The sequence below is a fragment of the Thermobia domestica genome, chromosome 13, assembly GCF_964235325.1.
Source record: "Thermobia domestica chromosome 13, izTheDome1.hap1.1, whole genome shotgun sequence".
Lineage (NCBI taxonomy): Eukaryota > Metazoa > Arthropoda > Insecta > Zygentoma > Lepismatidae > Thermobia > Thermobia domestica.
This window is the reverse complement of record NC_137466.1, coordinates 198,363,449-198,383,669: the sequence shown is the minus strand read 5'-3', so window position 1 is coordinate 198,383,669 and position 20,221 is coordinate 198,363,449. Positions and strand designations below refer to the sequence as shown.

General features: G+C 32.0%; 1 protein-coding gene across 1 annotated transcript in view; it reads right to left on the bottom strand.

Annotated features, from left to right (window-relative positions):
* Nucleotides 1-4,583: 4,583 nt before the first annotated feature.
* Nucleotides 4,584-20,221, bottom strand: part of Ykt6 (YKT6 v-SNARE homolog) — a 59,162-nt gene continuing 43,524 nt past the window's right edge. Inside the window, exon 5 of the mRNA XM_081737205.1 lies at nt 4,584-9,411. Within this exon, the coding sequence (XP_081593331.1) occupies nt 9,274-9,411 (138 nt within the window). The 3' untranslated portion in view covers nt 4,584-9,273. The remainder of the gene's footprint in view (nt 9,412-20,221) is intronic.

Below are 20,221 nucleotides of genomic sequence, written 5' to 3'. Positions count from 1 at the left end.
CTGCCCCGGATAAATCGTATATTCCGTGACTAAAATTGAAAACGTTCAAATGCTGATACCTTCGATAAATCTTTATTCTTATACTCTGTAGCTAGCAAAGAGTTCATACATACTACAGTGAAAATGAAAAGGAGACTTCTTTATGATGATATGAGGTTCCCGATAGAAGCTTCAAGTAACCCTTGTGAGATTGCAAGTATTTTATTGTTTACAATAAAAACTCATTGAAATCTGACGTTTTTCCTAACACATTGAAGTTAGTAGTTGTTAAACTACATACAAAACTGGGAAGAAATGTATTACTTTGAACTACAAATCAATATTGTGTTTAAATTCATTCCCCAAAGGTTGTGAAGGAACTGTTTCGGGGAATAAGGTACAGTCCGCAGAAAAAAAAACCTGCAACATGAGCATGTAAGTTAATTGTGAAACTACGCCGAACAGCGCAGGGAATCAATATACTGTCTTAAGTGGAACGGATCACGCCAGGAGAAACCTCGGCGACTTCCCCTGCCCACTTATTTTGGAGCAAAAGACTGTCATTTCACAATAAACTTGCATGCTTGTGTTGCAGGTTTTTTGTTGCGGACTGTAGACTCACGAAATTGAGATGATAGGGAGAGAAGACTCATTAAAGGATTTAGAATCAGCTGGATGGAACATGTAGAGAGACTGCATGACTGCATGGTTGAGGAGGTCAAGATTCACCCAGAATTGTGGGTAGTGGTAGGTAGATAGGTAGGTATGTGGGGAAGATTAGTTAACTTTTTTTTTATTTTTTATAATTTTAACTTTGTTTCTACTGCTCAATATGGCATTACTGAAACTGTTCTTTAAATTTCTGTTCCGTGTGTGTTTTCGGAAATGTTCTGTTCTAAATTCGTTAAACAGATGTAATATGCAATAGGTACATATTACTAGATTTTAGCAAAGCACTTAATACGTTAGATCAGTGGTTCCCAACCTTTTTTGAACGAAGACACACTTTACTGGACGTCCACAATATCACGACACACATTTTGATTAATAATGATACTAATACTAAAAATACGTAATATATAATTCTAAATATCAGACATCGAGTGTACATAGATTGACGTTGACATGCAAGTGGCACTTCAAGCAGAATGTCGAGTGGCGTGAGCAAAAGTAAAAAGTGCCTGGAATACCGATCTATGGCAGAAGTCGATTTATATATATATATATATATATATATATATATATATATATATATATATATATATATATATATATATTAAGCACTAAAGAAAGAACTGAATTTTTCCTAGCGACGTGATTTTAATAAGTATTCTCGGGCTATCAGCAAGGTGAATGTCGAATGCAGACATTGCATTCGTCTTTAGGCATTGGGCATTATATATGGTGACTTTAGGGCCAGAGCTATGAATGGGGGCTTGTGATTGGCTGAGGGAAATGCTGGTTTCTGATTGGCTGTGGGATGCTGGCTCTTGATTGGCTGTTGTTGTGGCTACGAGAAATGGCCTTGTTGAATGTCTGAATGTTTTATTTTTTCAACTCAACCCTATCTGGTCGGCCGTTTTTAGGAACAATCACAAGCCCCCATTCGTAGCTCTGCCCCTAAGTAGTCACCATATATACATGCTCGGCTCATATATTCTTCCTGGCTGCAACATTTTCAAAATTTCTGTACATGTATTGTTCATTTTGGAACAAAATTTGATGTACAGATCTGCTTTTCCAAAATTTTCATTTTCTTGATATCACAAAATTGCCAAGTACGGAAGACATCTTAACTCTAACGCTTGCACTCTTAGGATGAAACAAACTAGGATGATGGAATTTCCGACAAAATACTTAGGGTGAATCCCATTACACGGCACTGACAAGCAGAGTCGAGAACGGTTTCGCCTTTCGTTTTTTTTTTTTTATATATTTTTTTATTCAGCTTCTTTTTGGCCAGATCTCGCAAAAGAAAGCTATTGTGATTATTGATAGAACATCGGATACAGTTCACTGTAAACCGCTATTTAAAAATAATGATAAAAATGAATCACATATTTATCACGTCTAGTTTAAATTAAACAGTCTTGCAAGTATGACCTAAAAGGAAGATACATAATATAATACTAGGTGGTGTAAGAAAATAGATGCACCTTTACGAGACTTGAGACTTATTGTAGGCCAAGGGAATCTTTTAAGTATTAAAGAATATTAAAAAAAAAAAAAAAAAAAAAAAAAAAGAATTATACCATTACCATATATACAGTCAGTCACAAAAAATAGCACCACTCAGAGCAACCACAAGGGTTTCATTATATTTACTATTTAAATAAGCCATTCCATGATATATTGGTATCTACTTGGTGTTTCCAACAACCTTTAAGTTTGGGGAAGATCAAAGCAGTATTTTGCGTTACAGTAGTTCAGATGCTGTCCGTTTGGTGTCTCTGTAGTCAATATGAGTGTGATTGAGACTCAAAATGCTCGTTTTATTTGCTTTTCTGAGCGGTGTAAAGTGCAAATTTTAATGAAAATTATGTATCATTGAATGTTTGTTTTGTTTACGTTCTAAACGGAAGTGCTTCATTTACATTATAAGACGTTGAGGAATCTTCATCATCTCCTTGAAATTCGAAATATGGGGAAAGTGTGTGATACGAGTCCTCGTAAACAAGGATGAATTCTGACAATGCGAGATGAGGGCTATTTAAATAGACAAATCGCCAAAATCCTAAGTATACATCATACTACTGTTGGTAGAATAATACAGAAGCAAGAAGTGTATGGTGTATCTTCAAAAACAGAACGGTGTGGGAGGAAAAGGAAAATAACTGTGAAAGTGAATTGAGAGGGTTTTCGCTTGGCTGTTTCCAGCTCCAGGGAAATTGCAGCGACTGTCTCTTCTAATGGAAGTTGTAACATAAGCTGGATGACTGTTATCAGACGATTAAATGAAAGAGTGTCACATAAGAAAACTCCAAGAAAGAAACCACATTTAAGTGATAAGCATGTAAAGGCTAGAAGAGAGTTGGTGAGTAGATATTGTGCATGAAGTGATGAACAGTGGCAGCACGTAATATTCTCAGAAGAGAAAAAAATTATGGTTGTTGGAAATGACAGTGGAGTGAAGTTGTGGATGACAAAAAGAGATTGTCTGAAGCCAGAGTGTTTCCAAAACAAGAAGATTTGCTGAAAGTGTCATGTTGTGGGGCTGTTTTACCTCAAAGGGAGTGAAATTTGCAGTAAACAAGTGAATGCAGCATATTACTTTGATATTCTTAACCGAAAGTTACTACGAATGGCAGCTGATTATTTCTCGGGTCTGAATTTGGATTATTTTATTTTCCAAGATGACAATGTGCCATGTCACAGGGCACGGAGTGTTGCGGACTGGTTTTCAAGCATGGGTATCCAAAGATTATGGTGGCCACCAAATTCTTCAGATATGAATCTTATTGAGAATTTGTGGCGCATTATGTCACGAAAATTATATGGGAAGATATATCAGTCTAGAAGACAACTCATTGAGGAACTCGTTCGAATCTGGCACCACGAACTGGATATTTCATTGTGTGAAACACTTCTGAACAGTATGCCTCGTCGGCTTGCAGCATTAAGAACTTCTCGAGGTGTCTAACAAAGTACTGAAGAGTTATAAACATTGTGGTTTAAGCAATTCTTTTTCTTTTCCTTTTTTTTTATTCGTTTACTTTTAATAACGAAAAAAGTAAATAACTTTCTCACAATTTACCGATAAACAACACACAAAAAGTGTGATAATCAATAATATGCATTTCATTAATATGTGGACTGTAAAGTCACTTAATGTATAAACTTTAGGATTTTCTTTTAATATTCATATGTATACTATAGTACCACAACATAAACATTAGAGAGCTATTAAAATATTAGTTGAACAGCGTGTGACCAACGACGTGTATAAAATAGGGCTGGAACTAATATAACAGTTTTTCCAAAGTGGTGCTATTTTTTGTGACAGACTGTGTGTATATATGTAGTACCAATAAATATGTTGAATTTTCAAGTAGATCTCTCACATTTAACAGTTAATAAGAATACTACATTCTCTATGGCAATAAATGTTTATAACAAACTTTCTCCCTCTGTGAAAAATAAAACATCGTGTTTCCTTAGAACACTTAAATACACTCTTCGAGTTCTCTTTCTACTCGGTAAACGAATACCTGTCAAGTTCGTAATCCATAGTAATGTTCAAATCAGAAAAATATCTTTCTTAAGATAATATCCATAAGAAACATGCATAAATTAGAATAATGAAAAGTGGAAGTTAGCTATGCATCAAGTAGTGTATGCAAAATTTGAATGTACAAACCTGTGTGTATATATCTTTGTGTTCTGATACGACCAATTCATACATTCGCATTGTAGCAATATAGATAAAGGATGGAAATAAATGCATTACAGTTTACACAAAATATCTAAAACTTGTCACTTATACAATTCTAATATATTTTCGTTGAGGTATCCAATATTAACAAACTGTATTAAGAAAGTTTTCAGAATTCATTTTTTCATGTTAGGTTTTCGTGGCAAACGTTGTTTCAAATAAAACCATAAAAACAGAGTAACATTTTTCTTTATTTTGTATTAGTATATATGTATGTACATAGTACATCTGGATTTTTTTCTTCTTTTGATAGCGTGTATATTTTTCTGAAATTTTTTCACACTTGAACAAACAAAACAGAACATTAAACGAAGTTATTAATACACAAACTTTTCAAATGTATTATATTTTTTTTTTCTGTCTTGACACTGCCTCCACAATTAACAAATTTTGTGGATTTTTAATGACAGTATTGCTGTTTGTAATATTGTATCTTAAACATATAGGTTTTGAGTAAAAGAAAACAACTAACACAGAATATTAAGTTATTAAGACAGCCATCCAGGATGTCACATCACATTAAAATACATTAAAGCCAACGGCAGCTAACACAAAATTATACATCACATTTTCAAGTTTCTTTTTCTTGAATCTTGGACCTCATTGGTCAGGATTTTTCTTCTTCTTCTTTTTTTCAGTTAAAAATATCCAGTCTTCATTTAGTGGCAGTTCAGAATGAAAGTACTGGCGTAGTAACAGTCCAAGATAACTTTGCTTAGTGTGTGAAATCTGGAACAGAAGTTCCAGTTTCAATGCGTTCTAATCTTCTTTGTCTCAATATATATATATATATTTCTTATGCATTATTAATTTTATAACAACTGTACTGCTACAAATTGCTAAAATATTATGTCGTTCTTAATTATTTCCTCTTGTAAATGTTGTACAAAAATAGGCTCTAATAGTTTCAGTCGAGTTTTTCACATATACCCTGAAACTTATACAGTTTTTTTTTTTCAATTTTTCACAATTATAAAAATCACAACAAAATATCTGAAACAATGGCGACACTCATACTTGTACACCACATTAAAATTTAAAATAGAAACACATACATACATATTTTTTCCTGGTAATTTCATTCTGAAACACTGGTTAATCTCACATTAATCATCAGAAAAGATAGAAGTTTAACACATAAATATTTTGTTTTTGGAAGAAATGTTAAAAAAAAAAAATATAAAACTGAAGTAATACAGGCCGTTTTTATTCGAGTATGAGTCACTTGTAAAACGCTTCGATCAACGCCTCTCAACCACCGGTCCACAAATTACTATTATATAGAATTATAATGTATGCTACTTTACATAAAAGTCAACTTAAATTGAAAAAATACTTAAAGATAATAATATTTTTTATCTTTTTCTTGGACTGATAATATGGAAAGATTGAAAACCACTGGTCTAGATCATTTCATATTTTAAAATTGGTTCAAGTTCGATATTAACTGTAGACTTGTACCCAAACTCTTTTAAAATACCCAAGAAATGTTTGAATACTGCTAGACGCAATTTGTTAAAAATTAACTTTAAAAAAGCAGTTCATTGAAAGAATAATTTCAGATTGGATGGGTGTGATTAACCAATGCCTGACCTTTTGCATATGGTAAATATCCTTTGCCAGTCCAGCTATATATATATATGTAGTGTTATTTGCAAACATCGGTTTACGTAAATGTTTGTAATATGTGAAAACGAAATAATTTTATGCTAATAATGTTTAAAATCGATAACATTAAATAAGCAAATAAATTATTATATTTATTGCTTTTGAATAACCTACAAGAAAACAATGCCTGCTTTACTTCAGGTAAAAGAAATAAATAAATGAATAAAGTAATACTGAAACATCTCCCAAGATGTCATTAGAACAAAGAATAATCGTTTCATAGATTCTATATAGATCTTCCACCTCTCAAATCTTTTAACAACATTTTTCTAATTAACTTTTGATGCTGTAAATATTGTGTTCTGTTACATGACTAATATTTTTAAAAATAAATATTTTTTATTATGTAAACTAAATATTATTTATTACTATTGTGAAAATGTAAAGTAAATTGTATTGAAATATTATGCAGATAAAACTTCATTTACAATTTATATAATATTTTCGGAACCTTATATTCTATGCGATGAGTACCTATAATCCACACCAACCATGTAATAACAAAACTAAATACATGTATATAGTGAACAGGGGCTATGGACTAGTATTTCGTATTCATTTCCATTAGCAGTGGCTGGTTAAATCAAATGATTATGTACAAAAACTTAAATTCTTTTAGAATATCCAAGATATGTTTGGATACTGTAAAAATATTGTATTTGATTTAAGAATGAAATTAAACTACAAATAACAAACATGCTAAGGGCAAAACATTAGTTTACTTCAGTTCTTAATACGTATGTATAGATACGCGTGACGAAACAGGGTTAATTTATCTTCGAATAACTTATAATTTAAAAAAAAAAAAAAAAAAAAAAAAAAAAAGTGGCAGGTTACTGCCGATAGCTTACCATTTGACACCTACTTTTACTTGTAACGAAACAAGCGTTAACTAGAAAAATAAAATACAACTCATGAACTATCTAATGACAAAAAATTTTAAATTTTCCCGCTGAAAAATTTTACAACTATAGTTTGGGAACAGCTTTTAACAAGAAACAGTATACAGGAATTATGAGAATTGCTATGTATGAAATTTATAAGTTTATGTTGTCAACATAATATAGTAAATTTTACAGTGATAATCTATAGTTGTTGTATAGCACAGAAAAATAATGGACTGAAAATGGACATGCACAACACACCAGATGTCTTTAGTTGGAAACGAAACTGGTAAATACTATCGTAGTGAGCAGTATAAGACTTCAGTTTCACAGTCTTTTTTCAGAAATAATAATAAAACACTTTAACATTTATGATTTTAACCGTGTAATTTCAAATACTCAGTAAAAAGTATGCTCACCTTAAGAAGAGATAGTGACAAGTAAAGCATGTGTGTCACAGAAAGCCAACATTTCAATATAGTAGTAATCAAATTTGTTCCTTTAAATTTTTTATTAAAAAAAACCTTTCCGTATGCCCTTTTTGAAACAAAAGTATCTGACATATTCTGTAGTCTCTACACCGATATATTGTTCACATTGTGAGAAAAAAATAACTAGCACTTCGTTTATACATAGTGAAAACGGTTTGCATTCCTCAAATTAATAGCCAATAAACTTAATAGATATAGTGTTCACGCTATGAACAAGTTTTATCGTGCTCAAAATAATATACTAATAAGTCTCCATGCTTGCTCTGTTTAAAATAATAATAATTAATAATAATATTAATAATAATAATAATAATAATAATAATAATAATAATAATAATAATAATAATAATAATAATAATAATAATAATAATAATAATAACTTCAGGGATTGATTAGACGAAATCGTATCAATTTGAGATATAGGTGTACGTAATTTTTTGATTATGCTTAAGTCATGTTCCATAGTGTACCTCCAAAACTAAATATTTCTCAGCAAAATACAAGAAAATATAAAATATGTTTTAAAGCTTATAATAGGGAAACTTTAACTTACTTTTTTAATGTGTTGCAGAATCTGTGGATATTTAAGTAAGTAAAAAAAAATCAACATAGTTATAGGAAGATTAAATTGTTGTAAATTGGTGAAATTATACTAGAATATTTCACCATATCAAAGCCAAATAACAGTACAATCAGTCTGTGAATGTTTACACCGAATTCAGCTATATAAATGATACCAAGAAACAAATACTGTATTTATTAAATAATTTTGGTTCCGACTATTGATATCTCTAATTAGATACGTGATTAGTTAGCATAACTGTAGTCATTTTTGATATTGAAATTAAGATTGACATTTAGGAAACATAAAAATGTGGTATGGTAATTAAAACAGTGATTTATTAGATCTGTCTAATGAAATAATTTAAAGGATTTTATTTCTTATAAAGTTTAAACGTCTATAAATTTCCGTCAAAACTCTATAGATTTTTTTATCATAGTATGGTAGAGAATATCATAAGTTAGTTGTTCCCAACATTTTTGAACTGATGTTCCACTTTACTGAATACACACAATATCATGACACACGTGTTTATTATTATTATTATTATTATTATTATTATTATTATTATTATTATTATTATTATTATTATTATTATTATTATTAATAATAATAATAATAATAATAATAATAATAATAATAATAATAATAATAATAATAATAAATTATCATAGTGTAAATCTATAACTTTCTATGAAGTAATGATTCTATGTATATCCAAACATTGTTGCTATCACTGAGGAATTCTGATTTTGGCCTTCTGTCTCAACATTGATTGTAACTAATTCCTATATGCTTCATGATTTTTAAATTCTTAAATTTTCGCACATCCAATGGGACTGCGTGACAACCACTGTGTCGTGATGCGCCGATTGGGAACCTCCATTGTAAATAATGTAATGGAAGAATAAATATTAATCACTAGACCTAAATATAACGAGACAAGAATGTCAACAAAATATGATCATAAAAATACAATATTTACCTTCAGAAGAAGTAAAACGACCTACCAAAATGGAAAGATAATAATAACAGTTGCAGAATTTCAACCAGTGCTTTTTATTTCACAACATCCTGTAAATTCAAAATATTCGAACCTTATAGACAGAAGAATATGGAAGTACTACAATACGTAAACAGAATATAGGCCTTGCAAATGTTCTTATGCATAAATTTCATAAACTCCGAAGCACAATATTTACCAAATTTTGGACTAACTACACATTTTTTTTTAGTATGAAAAACCGAAACTTAATATTATAAATTACAACACCCTTTATTCATTTTGCGAGCTGTTTTATAAAATATTTTAGATTGTTCACTTAATTCTGTTGTCTTTTCCACTAAGCTATCCAACTTTTCGTCTCTTGCCAAAAGCGCTTGCATTGTATCGTGCTGGAAAAAAAAAAAGAAAAATAGATACTTTTAAGTATATTTATATATTTATAAATATTTATTACATATATGACATGGAAAAAAATGAAAGAAAATATTTCAGTTTAATGTCCCAAGATTATGCACTTTGAGCTAAGGGAGACAGATGATAAAGGCAAGGGAATGACGATGGAAGAATGACTAAGTGGGGGGAATGGGAGTACCCCTTGAAAACCCACGGACACTATTATATATATCGAGATCGACCCAGTTCAGTCATTGAATATCAAAATATACGTAACCAGTAGCGTGCACAGAATTTCATCAAGTGAGGGGTTCAAGCATTCAATCTCACAACCTTTCAGGACAAGCTTGTATATATATACAGGGTGGCCCAAAAGTAGGTATACACTCCTGCATTGATCAAGTATAACATTCTAGCTTATAGGTTTATTTGTTTTGGCTGTTCCGAGCTTAAGATATAAGTAAAAAAAAAACATTAAAAACAAATAATATATAAACTAAGTCTACCTAATAGATAACAATAAGAAATGATATAAAAAGCAATGAGTTGATCAGTGCAGGACTGTATACCTATTTTTGGGCCACCCTATATATATATATATATATATATATATATATGGATAGATAGATATAGTAAATATCTGTTTCATAATATTTTTCGCAAGAAGGGGGAGGTTATAACCCAAAACTTGTCCTTGCGTAACCCACTATATGAACATCGTTTTATTTTACTATTAGCCTATTAGATTGAATAGCGTGATTTTCTTGTTGAAGGTGTATTTTTTTTTTTTTAAATTATCGAATACGTTTATGATTATCCGTAAAATTCCTAACATGACTACCTTGAAATTACTAATAGATGCTATAAGGTACATTTTCATAATAACTTTGTGTTTATTTTGTGCCCGTGGTCCTCTTCGATTTAGTGTATGTAGATATTTCGACTCACGCTGAAGTCATGTTCACAATTTGTTTGTTACTTACTGTAGTCTGGAAAACCTATAGCAATGTTATCCAGCTTACAGCGTTCCAAATTTTTGCAGGGTTGCTTTGGTCTACAACCAATCAGAATAATTACTAATATATGCTATAGCATGTGGGGTATATCTTCATAATTATTTTGTGTTTTATCTTTGCACCTGTAGTTCTCTTTGTTTTCGTTCATGTTGATATTTTGACTCCTCCTACACAAGTCGAAATATCAACATAAGCTATAGATAGGTAACTATAGGTACAAAGGTAAGCAAAAAGTTATTATGACTACGGTGATTTAGGAGGAAATACCAGTATTACTCTTCTTGTTCTATAGATTTCTAACCTCGTTCAATAACATATATAGTGGAACTTCATCATACGCGATACATGTGTAGCTAGCAAAATAATGGAGAAACCTTAATGAAATGCAACTTACCTTATTATTACAGCATTAGACTATCTTAAGCCTGTATTACAGTTTGTATTCGTTGTGAAATAGGTTATAACTCGTGAATCCTTTTCAGACCATTCTCCATGATGCATCACGCCATTGCATCAACGATGATGGAAGAAGAAATCTGCGCCGGACTCACTCCACTAAAAGTGATTATAGATGTCTAATAATGTACAAATCTAGAAATTAAACTTGTCAGGGAGTTCGTTGGAACTCATCCTGGTGTTCTTGAAACCACCTGTATTGACCCATTATAATCTTCGATAACTACGTTCTCAGGGATCAATATCTTACCATAGGATCGACCTGATCGCCTAAAATAACTACACAATTACAGAATATAATTCGGCCTTTGAGAGCAATAATGGGGCTAACTGAATGTCATGAAATCATGTTCCATACTAGTACAGAGCATCCGCCATGTTTAAGGATAGGAAACATATAATCCACACCATACCCTCCCTCAGGTATCTACCATACACAAATCCGGCTGTTAGTGTTGGAAATAGGAAAATATGAGTTGTCGAACCATCGATGCCTTTCAATCATCTGTATTTTATGCTTTCGGCATTATACAACGAAGCAATATATTTGTCCCTGATTTCACAAGTTATTTGATCAGAATAATTTTCTTCGTAGTACACTTTGATGTAAAGAACGCGTACTTTTTCAAATACAAAATACGGTTTGATCTGGTTCGAATTTATTTTTATGTTCGCGAGTTAGCAGTGTTTGTTTCCATGCATAAAAACTTTGTTCTTTCCAAACATTCTATTCTTGTTATTAGAGATGTTCTACATCATGATTTCACGTATATAGTAAGATAAAAAGAAAATAAATAAATTTAAAAAAAAAGTTATTCGAAGTCGAATTGGCAGATTGATAAGCGAAAAGCTTTTAACTCTACTTCACAATGAATATTTTAGATAGGATATTGCAAGCTTTTGTTGCAATTTTTTTTTAGCGGGTTTGCCACTTTGTCAAATCTTGGATTGATCCTAACGCCTAAAGGAATCCCCGAAGGTTATATCATTGTGTAGCACTTTCGTTCATTTTGACCTGTAGATTAGTTCATTATGGACCGTGGTCTCGATTTTTGGAACACCCGGTATATGTTGATAGCTGCAAATAAATAAGCTGCATAGTTTCGTTCGTATTACTGTTATTTGTTCGTCTGTTAAGAAATGTGCTCTCGTATAGCCTGATAGTGTGGATGGTCCTGGGTTCAATTCCTTACGTGAACAGAATTTTCAGCATTGATACAAGTTGACATCATGAACAATTGGTGAGGGCACTTAAATTAGCTAGAGGGCAGTGGGTCAAGAAACAGGAATAACGACGCATTACTTAATTGAATGTATGCTTAATAATGTAATAGGATCCATAAAAATAACACAGCCTGGTAGGTAATAAAGATCACGCACTAGAAGTTTCAATTTCGTCCGGTAGATGTCAACCGCTGAAGGGTGTTTGCTGTCATCTAATGGCGAGATGTGGAACTTCTACTACGTTTGTTTTAATACCTAGTAGAAAATGAGAAATCGATGACTACCGTTAAAATCATCGTTACATATGAAGATTTTTACCGGATTGACTTCGTTAACGAATATGATAGAGGTAATCGCTCTGAGTAATCTATTGCAATTCACAATTCAAAAATTCGCTTCTGTTCAAGAGTTGAGTTGATTTTGAGTTTAACGTCCCTTTCAGCAGCGATGCTATATGAGATGGGACCTACTGATTAACACGGAATCCAAACCACATGAGCTCCCGCCGGGAATCAAACCCGGGTCTCCCACGCCAAAGGCGTGTACGCTAATCCACGCCATGAAGGAGCTCTCTGTTCAAGAGTGATCGTGTGGAGTGACGTGACATTACAATACTGTAAATCTTACTTGCCTGATTTTTATCAAACATAAAGTTGTATTCACTCAATCCGAAGTGTTAAAAGGGTACCGACGCTACGTTTCAATGAATTCTTGTTTTATTCACCATAGAGGAAGCAAGTAGAAAAGATTTTTCATGATATTGGTCTGATCCTCGGTTAAAATATAATACGATAAATCCTAATTGTGTTTGGCTCTGAAAAACTTAACGATTTCAAATTTACAAATCACTCTTTTATTTCGGAGTGAAGTAGTTACAGTAAGGTTGGAGCATACATATACTTTCTGTTGGCTCACAATAATTTAAGAAAGAAAAAAAAACGTGGGATAAGAAACAGTATAATCAAGTGTGTTAATATAACAGGTATTTGTCAGTATTTCCGGAGAGAATGGTAAGAGACATGGAAATTGTGATTTTTAAGAAAGTTTTAATAACATCGAAGCAAGGGAACGTTAACACTTTTTTCTGCAATTCGAGGATACTTATAAAAATATGTAGTTCTACAAGCAACAAAATTTGTTCCTTTAAAAAAATAAAGAAAATAAGTTGATGTTATAATTGAAAATTTATGCTCAACAACCACGGGAATATTTCTGCTGATATTGTTTGCAAGGAAGTGGATCTCAGTACAGGGTTTAAGCTGCAATATATTGTTTAGTTCTAGAAAGCAGGCATGCGTCAAATTTGACTCGTAAGGCTTTCAAAATAAGTGGTTGAGTTTATTTTCTAGGCGTCTGCTTATACTAAGAGTTTCTAGATTTCCTTTTTTAAAAAATATATTCCTTTAATATATATATATATATATATATATATATATATATATATATATATATATATATATATATATATATATATATATATATATATATATATTCCTTTAATATTTGAATGCGAGAAGACTTTTCTTTATATTGCATCCAGGAAATGAATATCAAAACAACAAACTTTTCCATGGCTTTTCTACCTTTGTTATCGATGTATTTTCTTCCACTACGCTACCTATGTCGAGTGAGATGTAATCTAGTTTTCATAAATTCATAAAAACCTACGCATTTCCCCAAATTTTCTATTTAAGTGGACTTTTTTTATTTTATTTTTTTATTTATTATTATTATTTACGGAAGGACAGACACTATCACCATGTTTTAGTAGGTAACGGAAAGAAGATACATCGATAAATGGGTTAGAAAACGCCGGAAAACAGTTTGTTGCTTTGATATTCTTTTCCCGGACGCAAGGTAAGAAAAGTAATTTCTTATTCTAAATATTAAATATGCATCCTATAGCTTCCATATGTGTGTATTCTTTTTAGGTCTTTTCCGTCTTAGGTGAAAATCTTGGACGCAAAATGAAGCCATAAATTAGCCCTGCATTCATAAAAGGTAAAATGACATTTCCGCTTGAATATAACAAATAAGGATTATAAAACCACACCAACATAATGAAAAGTAACATTAAAAACTGGTATCACTGGTAGGTTATTTGCTGCAAATTGAAGAACTTTTACACATTACATCCTTACTAATTTTTCCGAACTGCTGTAATGAATTATCCATTCTTTCTAATACCGCTTTCCAATTACAGTAGTCTGCCCCCTTGTTTTCTCTCCATTATATCTTTTCTCATCCTTCTAAGAATATAATTTTTTCTCGTAACCACTTTCTTTTCTTCCTGTTATTAGAAATCTTTGAGTTTTACGTCCTTTCCTGTTATTAGATACAATATGGGTATTTTATTTTTTGTTTCTTCCAATATTTCATTGCTTTTTTCTCGGTGAGCAAAGTTACTATTTTTCTCCATATCCACATTTTGAGGACTTTTCGTCATTTTTCGAATATGAGCAAAGATAAAATTATATTTGCTAAGGCTTCAGTTTAGTTTTAGCTATTTTATACAAAATCAAAAGATCGGTATTTTTTTAAAAAAGTTATTTCTTATCAGCAGATTAGTACCTTTTCACTTCACATCAGAATTCAAGACCATTACAGTGGCGGAGCGTGAATTTTTCTACTGTGAGCCCCTTCGTATTTATAGTATCTAATACACAAATTAAATTTATATACTCGTATAAGTAAATAAATAATAGAATATTACTTATTAGAATATTGTACGTCATAAGGTACAGTAACTTTTCTATAAAATTGTATTATTAGGACTACTAATTAAACATACAAATAAGTTTTTAAACAAGTTTCATGGATGTTCCTCTTTATTCGCTCCTAAAGATTTTAGACACGGTTTCCGTTACGATTTGCTATCTGTGAGGGTGGAGTTAATAAATACCTGAAAAAAAATCTTAGTTCCCGAACTCAAAATTACAGCAAATGGTTGGAAGATGCTCAAATTTGGGGTGTATATGGCAGAAATCTGATTCTAGAACTCTTTTTTTCTACAAAGATGTCTGTTGCCGCGTCGTAAATTTTTTGACTTTTCTTGCTCTTCTCAATGGTAATTAATGTCAACCTGTTGAATATCTTGTGTGTGACTAGAACTGACTTGTGGCAGGAACGACAAGAATAGGTTCAACATAAAAATGAATTCGAAATCCTTTTGAATAGATTCTTGTTTCACCATCCTGTTCTTCTATGTTCCTCACGACTGATTGAAAACTACGAACTCTTTTATTTCTTAAACTAACCTGAATCAATCTCTCAGCATACACCCACTCAGCCTTTTTTCTGCGTAGCAAAAGGCTAAAATATATAGCATTTTCCGTAGTGAAGCAAAATAATGTGTTTAAGTGGAATATATATATTTTATATTGCAAATAAATTACGATAGTCAAAACCAAAATAGACAGAAATAATGACAAAAGCACAATAACTTAATTTAAATAATCTTTTTCTTACTCATATTGCTACGTTTTTTTGTTGTTCTTTTTTTCATATTTTTAAAACGTTTTAAACTGAATGCTTTTTTTCTTTCAATTAGAAACAAGAGGAAAAAAGACAGTTTTGGGCCAGACATTTTTTCAGCACATGAAAACTGTTCACGTCCGAAATTTCCTCAGTTATCCGAACATAATCTTTTGTTGAAAAAATAAGAATACACGTAACATGACCTTTCTCAACCACAGAGCCATGTATTATTAGTATATCACCCTTCATTAATATCATGCACTTTGTTTCTTGTTTGACTGAACTATCTAAATTAAGAGTCTGATTACTATCTCATTTTGTCAGCAAAACTTTGGATGGAAAACGCAGAGCTTATTAAGTCGTCTATAACAATCACATTCTTTTTCCATGACGTCTGAGGAAAAAAAATTCTAGCAAAGTCCTCACATCACCATTTACCATATTTACAACCACCTCAAACTTTTGTCTTCGTACTGTATGACACATCTTCGTGACTGCATACCCAACTTTTTTTCTTTATTGGGGGAGCAATTTATCTCTATTTTTATTTATCTATATATAAAAATTATATATATATATATATATATATTATCTATATATAAAAAGAAGAATCTAAATAACGCTTCTGGTTTTTTTCATTGATCTTACTTGCCAGCGTTCATTATGGGAACGAGCGAAGCACGGTAGCTGTGGTCGAGCGATTACTTTCGGTGCGTGGTCTCTGGTTCAATCTCCGGCCAAGTAACTTTGTGGTGGACAACATCGTGTCCGTGGGTTTTGTCGGGGTGCTCCTGTTTCCTCCAATATTCTCTTTTTCACCAGTTCTTCCATCATCATTCACTTGCCTTAATCATCCGTCTCCCTTAGCATAAAGCGGGACGCTATACTGAAAGATTTCATTTTTATTACAGGAATGATTCGTGTTATAATTACGAAAAAAAAAAAAAAAAAAAAAAAAAAAAACGTTGTCTGTAAATTGTAACACAACGATTGATGGAGAGAAAACAACAAAATTGTTTCCACACGAGACAGCACAGAAGAGATTGTAACGCTTTCTGAGAAGGGAACGAAATTGGTAACCCTGTGCACTGTTACCAGTTTCTCTACGAACGGGAAGTGCTATTTGTAGCATGACTCAAGAGATAATCGGCAGAAATATGCACGTGTGCCATCAATATCTCGTGCAATGTCGCGTAAGTCTCGGGAAAGTGGCTAACACATTACAGCAACAAGACACAACTCTGTCGTGTTGCCAAAACGAAACTGTAAATCGTTACTTCAACATCTGCATTGCTGCGTTTCGATATATACTGACATTTCTTTCAATAAAAATACTGCAAAATTTAAGTATTTAGGCTTGAAAATTGGAGCCTGCCATAACATCACTTCCTGAGCTTCTTCCCTTGAAGCCTCACGCCTAGTGTTCGCATATATATGTTTAACTTTGAGAAAAACTCCTTGGATGCATCATAGAACAATGGTTTGGACCGTCTTTTAACAGAAGATTTTACCTTCATATGCAAAGATGTAACGCAAAGTCCAACATGAGGTTACACAGGAACAGTTAAGCTGACTTGTCAACAATAACTTGTCATTCCTTTAATATGGTTTTTACTATCAAATCCGCATGCAGCGATGATGTATATCTATCATCAACTCCTGTCATTCCATGAAGGTCTCTCAAACTCTTCTTCACAATTTTTGCCATTTTTTTTTTTTTTTTTTCAAGCTACTCCGCAGTACTTCCTGATTTAATCACTTCACCTTGTACAAGGACGTCTTCTAAGTTTTTCTTGTCTTGTATTACTTGGATCTAATATATTGAATATCTCCTTTGCAATACCCAATACTAGCTCAGCACATTTTTGTATTCACGGCAATTTATCACCTCTTATATCCCTGATCTATGTGAATTCTTTTCTATTTTTGTGGGCTGAGAGAGCATGGTGAATTTTTTTTTTCTATGTTGAACATATGTCAAGTGTCAACATGAATAGGTTTGTTCACATTTCTTTTGAAAGTAGACTGTTTTGTGTGAGTGTGTTCAAATGGATAAACTGGAATACAATGACATTATAAAATTATTTTGTTTTAGGCCGTTTATCGCCAACTGAAACTCATCCAAAGTTGATGAAGGTTTATAAAGAATTCATTTCAGCAGTTAACTCTATCACAGTGTCCTCTTATAATTCGCTCCATTATGACCTGGGGTCCGGGTGGACCCCATCTGTTAATAAGTAGATATCCCATGAATTGCATGTTTGAAATGTTATGCTTTAAGTATGTTTATTATTCTAGTACTCAATTCTTATTATGCATTTTATTATTGAAATTTACTTTTTACTTTTATCTTCATTTTACTTTTATTGGGATTACAGAATACTCATACAAATGTAATAAATCAGAAGAAACTGAGGTACTCCCATGCGTAAAAAAAATTGCGCGTATACTGTAACTCACGATTTTTCTCAATTATTTCTTTTTCCATATGTTTATGGGTAAAATTCAGTTATTAGTATGTGGAGATAATAGAAAGCAATCCATCTAAGGAGATATTTCCAAAAAATATAATAAAATAATAAAAATATAAGCAAAAAACAAAATTATGTTCGGTTTTGTGTATACTGGCAATAATGTTTTCGAGGGAATTTTTGGAGTAGCACAGCACGATTGTAGAGGGAATAACAGAATTGGTAACAGAACAGGGGGAGGATTGAATCAAGGAACTGGAAAGTGGAGTAAAATATTGCATTTATTGGCTTAAATCTATTGTGTAAATTGTCTGCCAAATATAAATTAGCTTCTGTAACCAAGATGTTGTACGGAAATATATAAACAAAGAGAAAAACTGTTGTCTTAAGTTTGGAAGTGACATGCTCTATAGCCATGAGCATTTATTTCTTAAGGAAAAGATAAGCACCAAAAAGAAAGTCTGTGTGGTCAAGTGGGTAGAGTGACGGATTAGCAATTCTTATACTGTTTTGACCCCAGATCGAATCCCATCCGATCCTCTTCAATTTTTTTTCTTTACAAAACATTGTAGAAAGTGTATAATTTTTATGTTAATAAGAACCGAAACAATATAATAATGAAAGAACTTTTTGTTTTTCTGATGCCGTATTTATTTAGAATTAGTGTACTATTAGTAATAGCCATTGTTTTCAGTTTATGCTGTTATATAGCTTCTTTTATCATCCTCTTTTCTTGAAAAAAAAAGACAAATTTGTCTCCAATAAAGTATGAAAAATATATATAGACAGAAATAGACATCTTAGTATCGAACGTGATTTATCGTGATGAAATAAACAAGTTTCCCGTTATTAAAAAATAAAGCTATAGAAAATCATTGAATTGATCTTTAGGTTTTTAGCATGCTATATATATTCTTTATAAGACTATACTTTATAAGGCAAGATGTGCGATCATACCCACAAATTTAACTAGTGAGTGAAAGATGTTTTCGGCACAAATATTTTACAGGTCTAGGTGCATGAAACACCAATACGCCATGGTTCTGACCTTCGTTTATTTCACATTATTATCCGACATATCATAGCAGGTAAAAAGCAGCATCAATCAGCAAGAAGAACTGCAAGTTGTGGTCTTAGTCTGTTTTTGATGCTCCGGACTCGATCGCCTAGCACGCCGGTCTATACCTTGACTCGTACGTCTATCATTCAGTGCAGGCACATATCCAGCTTTACTTTTCGGAGGGGGCCCGACACGAGAGCTCGTAAGCACGTAATTCTAATGTTTCAAAAATATCAATAATAATAATAATAATAATAATAATAATAATAACAATAATAATAATAATAATAATAATAATAATAATAATAATAATAATAATAATAATAATAATAATAATAATGCAAAAATTTCTTACTTTTCATTTATGAACCGGTCAAACTGCATTCTAACACAAACGAAATCAAAAAAATATTTTCTAGAGACATGTAAGGAAAACTGTCTGCTACGTATATCACATAAGAAAAATAGCAAATGGCAATGAGTGTATAGTTCTAATACAGTAATGTTATAAACAGAACGGAAACGAAATTGTAATCCCATTTAAAAGTGTTCTTTAATTCCACCTGGTATCAATGGCATTAAGGTATATTCTTACAAGTAACACTTCCTAAGTGTAACACTCCGGTTTAGATAAAATTTGACAGGCAGATACTACACATAAAATAAACGAATACATGTTTTTTTTATTTTCTGCGGGAAAACGGTTTTAGGGGGCAAAAGCCCTCACCCAAAATTTTGAAAGTTGACGCCCGAAAGGCAAGAAGAAGTGAACCGAAATGAATTAAATTGTGCACAGATATGGCAGACGTAAAATGAAGGAATACGTGTTTTGTATTTTCCTGAAAAAACGGTTAGGTGGGGCACAGACCCCTCCAAACCTTTGATCATGAAATATCAAAAGTGCTAGTAACAATATGTCTGATGTGTGTAAAGGACGAAGAATTCCAACGACACTTTGTGTATGGACAATACGCAAAAACTAAACGAATACCTGCTTTTTTTATTTTCTGCGGAAAAATGGTTTTAGGGGACAAAAGCCCCCATCCAAAATTTTGAAAGTTGACGCCCGAAAGGCAAGAAGAAGTGAACCGAAATGAATGAA